Source organism: Lipotes vexillifer, unplaced genomic scaffold, assembly GCF_000442215.2.
Source record: "Lipotes vexillifer unplaced genomic scaffold, Lipotes_vexillifer_v1.1 scaffold61, whole genome shotgun sequence".
NCBI lineage: Eukaryota > Metazoa > Chordata > Mammalia > Artiodactyla > Lipotidae > Lipotes > Lipotes vexillifer.
This window is the reverse complement of record NW_006787051.1, coordinates 1,476,620-1,484,208: the sequence shown is the minus strand read 5'-3', so window position 1 is coordinate 1,484,208 and position 7,589 is coordinate 1,476,620. Positions and strand designations below refer to the sequence as shown.

Genomic DNA, 7,589 nt, shown 5'->3' with positions numbered 1-7,589 from the left:
GCGGTATGCGGGCCTCTCACTGTTGTGGCCTCTCCCGTTGCGGAGCACAGGCTCCGGAAGCACAGGCTCAGCAGCCATGGCTCACGAGCCCAGCTGCTCCGCGGCATGTGGGATCTTCCTGGACCGGGGCACGAACCCGTGTCCCCTGCGTCGGCAGGCGGACTCTCAACCACTGCGCCACCAGGGAAGCCCCCCTTCCAACTTTTATAAGTGTCTACTGTATGCTAGGAATGTGCTAAACCTTGGAAATACAGAGATGAATAAAACATAGGTTTTTTTTTTTCCTTAAGTACTTTATAGTACAGTGAAGGAGACAAACAATTCATTATCATAATACTGCATGGCAGAAACTATAAGAGGGGAGAGGAACTACAGGGGAGAAACACTTAACACAGTTTGAGGAAATCAAGGAAGAGTTCTCAGTTGAAGTGATCTCCAAGCTGAAGAATAGGGATTAGAGAATTCAACTAATGTAAGGAAGTGGGGTGATTATGAGACAGGGCATGCTAGGCCTTCCTATAGAACACGTAGAAAAGAAGGACCTGCAGTAGGGACAGAGTATGGACCATCCTTAAATTACCAGGCAGTCTTCAGCATCTTAATCTAGCCCATCTCTTAGCTGAAGAGTCAAAAACAAACAAACAAAACAAAACAAACAAAAAACAGAACAAATATTGAGAATAAATAAGTAAATGAAACTTTTTCAAGGATAAGATCTTTTCCACGAAAAGGAAAGAGTTCTTTCTCCCATTACCTAGCAACCCTTCTACCCTAACGCCATTCTGGTGTGTGAATCAGGACACTGTCTTCCCTTTACTCCACTATCATTGAACAACCTGATACTTTCCACTCTTTTAGCAAATTAAATCCAGTATTTGACTGTGTGCCAGGCACCACTGATCATGATCTCAGACTTAGTCTCTTGGATGAAGCAGAGGAAAAGATACAAACAAAATTACAGTCTAAGGCAGACTATGGTATTACCCATTCAACCAATTAATTGAGCAACTTCTATGAATCGGGAACTGCACTAGATACCGTAGATACAGATATTTCAAGATTAAGTTCCTATTTCTGAGGAGCTCACAGTCTGGTGGGGTTGAAGGATAACCATAACAGCATGTGATAAATGTCACAGAAGCACAGAGTGCTGTGAGGAGCCTCTAAGGGGTCAGATGGCTCAGTATCAAAAGGGGACTGTATTCGTGCTAACCCAGTGGAGATCTGCCTCTGAGGCCCTAAATCTTCATGTCAGAAGAGTAGATCTCTTCATGATATGCACGTCCTATGTGAAAAAGTGGAACAATCCCTTGTACCGCAAATCACAGCAAATTCCACAAGTAACGTAAAGCCATTTTATGGTATTGCCACATGCTCCATGTCTTATAGTATTTCTTGCTCAGAAGACTTTCCTGTACCCCTCAGTCCTAAGAGATATCTAATCACTAAATTATTGTCTTTTTTCCCCCTAGCTCCCACTTGTGGGCAGAGTCTGGTTAAGTCACGGCCTTTGAATTACCTTAACATTTTCAGTCGCATTGTTGGGGGAAGACAAGTGGAAAAGGGTTCCTACCCTTGGCAGGTGAGTCTCAGGGAATATTCTCCTGTGGTTGGATTATGAGCTGTCTCAGGATTGGATCTCTCAGAAACCATGCTGCTCATCAGTATGCTCTCTTCGGCTTAGTTCATCACCAGAGATCTCATGAGTTAGTACAAGGATCCAAGACGTTCCTGATGTCCATCAGTTGACTTCTAGAAAAGGTGTGTTCAGAATAGTTACAAGCGCTACTGGCTTGCTCCAAAATTTGGAAATGCCATCCCAAACTTTCAGTCCCTAATACAAAAATCCCACTTCAAATTTATAATTTAAAAAATAATTTTCTGATTCAATAAATGTATTTAAAACATACTTATCTTGTTATAGTTAAAGATGAAGAGGGAAGGTGTAGCCGTAGGTCTACTTTTATGTTTGGGATGTAAGATTCATACCTATACCATAGGACCCTTCAGGGAATAATCAAGAGTACTGCCTCCTTAGTAGTTAGTGTCCTACGAATTCTGTCTCAATCTAATTTCCTGTTCCTCCTATGCCATAGAAATGCCTTTGTGCTTCTGCCTTTAGCCTATGGCATTTATTGTCTTTGAAAGTCTCCCAGTTTTCTTTACCCTGGGAGCCATGCTATATTCTTCCCTCTTCATTTTGTAGGTAGAACAGTAGCTCTTTATTTTTACTTCTCTTGAGTCAGTCAGTCATATTAACTTTTAGATCAGTGGATATTTGGTAACGATTGGTTGATTGAGTCTGTGTTCAGTGAGATGATGGAATGGCTGAATCATTGTCATTTGATTAATTGATGAATTAATTACCTGGTTTGAAGAGTTGATTGATCAAATTCTTACTTGGTCAGTTGGTTGGCTAGTCAATTCAGAAGTCCATATTCAAATCACAGGGATGACTCACTGACTTTTACTTACTTGTGCTTTATTCTGTTCTTAGCCTTTTCTCTGTATTAATTTTTTTTTCAATTGCTCATTGAATAATTTTTGTTCAAAAAGGAGACAGTTCTAATAAATTGCTTCCTTTCTAATTTAAACAATGGAATTAAAAGTATTTGCTTGTACCCTATAAGTCATGTTGGAGTCAAGCCAAACATCACGAACAGGACAAGCCAAAGATAGAAAATCGATTGTAGAGGCAGATGAAAAAATAAGCTTGAAGCAGTTGTAGAGGTCAAACAGTTAAAAACTCTAAGAAAGTTGTAAATCCAGACTCTTTCTCTAAGAGGCTTAGAGGAATTGGAACAGACTTTGGAAGACTCCCTTAGCCCCCACCTTGTCTTTATCCCAAACTTCTCCATCTGGTCTGTTCTGTATCTTATGCTTCTTTTTCTTTCTCTTCATTCACAGATAGGATTCATATTGTTAGAGTAACAGACGGTAAACATTATCATATAAATAAATAAATACCCACAATTGTTATTACCAACTTACTAAAACCTTATAGCCAATCATCTCAAGTTAACTACCTCTCCTGTGGGCCAGCCGTAGGAATATTCTGGTTCCAGCATTGCTCTGCTTTCTGAGCTATAGTGTGATTGGTTTACCTCTTCACAGTCCATGGTTTCTGATAATTATGAGTAAGATATCTGGGTCTCTTTTTCAGAATATGCTCAGTCTCCAGGTTTGCGGGGGGATCCCAGGGCATTAACTTGCTCCTATTTAAGGTCTTTGCAATTCAGGTGTCTTTGAAACGAAGGCAGAAGCATGTCTGTGGTGGGACCATCATCTCTCCAGAGTGGGTGATCACAGCTGCTCACTGTGTTGCAAACAGGTATGGAAAGCCCAGCCCATTGATGAAGGTCAGATTACCCTTCTACTCCCTGGGAATCAGCAGCAATAACTCTATTAAAATATGGAATGGTGTGATGTATGCCTTAGGGGAGAACATGTTAATTGCATAATACAGATAGGGCTCAAGGTCATTGTCAGAGGGTACACAACTTGGTAGAAAACATTCATTCCTTATTTAAAATGGGCTAGAAGTTAATAAAGAATAATATCCAAGTGAGAAAAAAAGGCATCCCAAAGATAGAGTTCTGAAAGTTCTCTCCTAGTTTTCTTAAATTTCAGTGAAAAAAAGCATCCAGTTCATTGTGCATCTTAATAAATGCATAAAAGAAAACAAAGGGAGGACAGTAAAACATGAAGAAGGCTCCTGTGTCTTCTTTCCTACTGACCCTGCCTCTCTGAAGTCCACTCTAACAATTTGCATCTTTTATCCATTTTCTTGTATATGCTCCAAATGTTCTACTGTTGCCCGTGCTCTTGATATTCATAAAGCTGCAATGAAGATTATATATCCCCCTATTTTCCCTCTTTCTCCACAGACATCTCCTGGATATTTACTCAGTGCTGGACACTAGTGGGTATCAAAGATACAAAGATGACTAAGATATGATTCCTGCCCCCCTGAGAGTTGATAGTCTAAAAAAGAGTCAACTGATAATTTCACTGCAATGTGGCAGGTGGATAGGCTAGAGAGTTGCTATGTATTAGATTTGATATTTAATATAGCCAAGAGCCAGGGAAATATACCAAGAGAAAATGATGTCTTTTCCAATTTTGTATAAAATCATCTCTTCTAGATCCCCAGAGATGGCAAGCCCAAAGCTCTTAATCCACCTCAATGCATCCTATCAAGTTCCTTTCAGATGACTTTGCTGCGGGTGGAAGAGGAATAGAATGGTGTTTCCCGTGTCATATGCTAGATCTCTAAGTTACAAACATAAAGGAAGTAGGGGAAGATCCCCGCTTCCCATCGCTGTAATCAGTCCCGAAGCCCTGAGTGTGCCTACCCTCTGGAACATCAGAGTTACGGTGCTATTACGTCTTTCATGGTATGCATTATGCATTAGATCTCTGACATTAAAGCAGCATACTTCATGGGAATCACCAGAAACTCCCAAAGGATCTCACTGATACTGAGGCCAGGCCAACCATCTGGGGTAGCTGAATATAGCTTTAGATCACTGAATTATACTGTATATACACCCTTAGGCATTTAACAAATAACATTGCAAGGTATTCAGTTTATCATATTATTGGCTGCATATGAGGCCACTTTTTACTAGTCCCTCACTCACATTGGGAACTTCTACATTTGGAATCATTCTCACTTTCTCTGTTCATCAGCTTCACACCTACATTATCTATCCATGTCTTTATTTATTTATTTATTTTTTATTTTTTGCGGTACGCAGGCCTCTCACTGTTGTGGCCTCTCCCGTTGCAGAGCACAGGCTCTGGATGCGCAGGCTCAGTGGCCATGGCTCACGGGCCCAGCTGCTCCAGGGCATGTGGGATCTTCCCGGACCGGGGCACGAACCTGTGTCCCCTGCATCGGCAGGCGGACTCTCAACCACTGCGCCACCAGGGAAGCCCCTATCCATGTCATTTTGAAGAGGTCATTTTGTCAACCACTGCAATTGTACTCAGAGGTTCAATGAAATCCATCCGTTTTACTCTTTCCTCCTCATAGAAATATTGCATCAACTTTCAACGTTACTGCTGGAGAATATGACTTGAGCTATATAGAGCCAGGAGAGCAAACCCTCACCATTGAAACCATCATCATACACCCATTTTTCTCTACCAAGAAACCAATGGATTATGATATTGCTCTTTTGAAGATGGCTGGAGCTTTCCATTTTGGTAAACATTTGAAGCTCACTCTGAATTGTCTACCCATGTGCTCCAGAACTTCTGTTCCATAGCACATTTCCTACAGCATAAGTTATGCAGCATATGCCCAAGAATTCTGGATCACGTACTTTGAGCTAGGAATCTGAGCTGGAGGCTCCCCTACCTGAAACCCTCTTGGCTTGTGGCTTTAGATATAGGATCATGTGGAGTCAGTTACTTTGTTTCACAAGTAACCCCTGGAGGTGCCAGACAGAGATATCACAAGGTCTTTGGGAACCACCTAGATGCCAGTTGGTGAGTGGCTTATGGTATCCTCTCCTCCATGAATGAAACAAGCCCTGCCTTGCTGTTTTCTTCAGGCCAGTCTGTGGGACCCATGTGTCTTCCAGAGCCAGGGGAACAATTTGAACCTGGATTTATTTGTACAACCACAGGCTGGGGCCGCTTGAATGAAGGTAAGAACTCCTACGTGCATTACTGGAACTTTCTGGTTGGTAATCAGAAGAGAGAATTTTTTAATCTATTTTAAAAAGACAGTTGTGTAGACATTTTTAAAATAGAGACTATCACATTGTACTTCGAAATTCAAATCTTTCTAAAAGACACAAGCCGGAATGGGGCATCTTCAACGCAGAAAAGGTGAAAGAGTGCCTTGCTGGGGTTCTCATTTCTGTGTTTTCTAGATGGCGTCGTCCCACAAGTCTTGCAGGAAGTGAACCTGCCCATTTTGACCCAGGATGAATGTATTACAGCTCTGTTGACCTTACAGAAACCCATTAGTGGGCGGACCTTTCTCTGCACAGGCTTCCCAGATGGAGGAAGAGATGCATGTCAGGTAGGCAGGAATGGTTGGGCTGACAGTTCCCAGGCAGGGCTTCCCTCAGCTTTGTCATCAGATGAGGGGCTGAAAGAAGGCTGTAGGCAAGCCTGGACTCGGGAAAGAAGGATCAGGACTGAAAAGGGAGGTCAAGTCAAAATAGAGGACAGTTTAAACAACCTGTTTTTAGCAGAGATTGTGCTTTCAGAGGAGGTCTTCTGCTCTTTCCAAAAGACCAAATGATGGAGATGATGCCAACAGTGGGTACTCCGACCCTGAAGGATAGGTGATTCTTTCCTACTGAGAGATTTCCAGTTTGTGTATAAGGAGCTTTCTATGGTATCCTCTCCTCCATGAATGAAACAAGCCCTGCCTTGCTGTTTTCTTCAGGCCAGTCTGTGGGACCCATGTGTCTTCCAGAGCCAGGGGAACAATTTGAACCTGGATTTATTTGTACAACCACAGGCTGGGGCCGCTTGAATGAAGGTAAGAACTCCTACGTGCATTACTGGAACTTTCTGGTTGGTAATCAGAAGAGAGAATTTTTTAATCTATTTTAAAAAGACAGTTGTGTAGACATTTTTAAAATAGAGACTATCACATTGTACTTCGAAATTCAAATCTTTCTAAAAGACACAAGCCGGAATGGGGCATCTTCAACGCAGAAAAGGTGAAAGAGTGCCTTGCTGGGGTTCTCATTTCTGTGTTTTCTAGATGGCGTCGTCCCACAAGTCTTGCAGGAAGTGAACCTGCCCATTTTGACCCAGGATGAATGTATTACAGCTCTGTTGACCTTACAGAAACCCATTAGTGGGCGGACCTTTCTCTGCACAGGCTTCCCAGATGGAGGAAGAGATGCATGTCAGGTAGGCAGGAATGGTTGGGCTGACAGTTCCCAGGCAGGGCTTCCCTCAGCTTTGTCATCAGATGAGGGGCTGAAAGAAGGCTGTAGGCAAGCCTGGACTCGGGAAAGAAGGATCAGGACTGAAAAGGGAGGTCAAGTCAAAATAGAGGACAGTTTAAACAACCTGTTTTTAGCAGAGATTGTGCTTTCAGAGGAGGTCTTCTGCTCTTTCCAAAAGACCAAATGATGGAGATGATGCCAACAGTGGGTACTCCGACCCTGAAGGATAGGTGATTCTTTCCTACTGAGAGATTTCCAGTTTGTGTATAATGGGAGCTTTCTCCTTCACCTCCATCCCTCCTGCTGACCAAACTTGAAATTGATTTGACTGCTGGACAAGGCCGTTCTGAGTCTGTAGGATGAGACAGGAGAATCCTCCTCTAGCCCCTTGTGGGGCACAGACGCTGACAATGACAGTAACAGAGACCTTTTCTCCCTACAGGGGGACTCAGGAGGTTCCCTCATGTGCCGGAATAAGAAAGGGACTTGGACTCTGGCTGGTGTGACTTCCTGGGGTTTGGGCTGTGGTCGAGGTTGGAGAAATAATCTGCAGAAAGATGATCAGGGATCCCCTGGGATCTTCACGGATCTTACTAAAGTGCTTCCCTGGATTCACAAACACATCCAAATTGGTAATCAAGCCAGAACATAAGGTCAAGAAGCTAG

At 42.7% G+C, this 7,589-nt stretch overlaps 1 protein-coding gene across 1 annotated transcript in view; it reads left to right on the top strand.

Annotated features, from left to right (window-relative positions):
• OVCH2 (ovochymase 2) overlaps positions 1-7,589 on the top strand; it is a 19,274-nt gene that overhangs the window by 1,530 nt on the left and 10,155 nt on the right. The window contains 6 exon segments of the mRNA XM_007459869.1: positions 1,473-1,582; positions 3,240-3,331; positions 5,039-5,211; positions 5,562-5,657; positions 5,886-6,037; positions 7,366-7,555. Of these exon segments, the coding sequence (XP_007459931.1) occupies positions 1,473-1,582; positions 3,240-3,331; positions 5,039-5,211; positions 5,562-5,657; positions 5,886-6,037; positions 7,366-7,555 (813 nt within the window).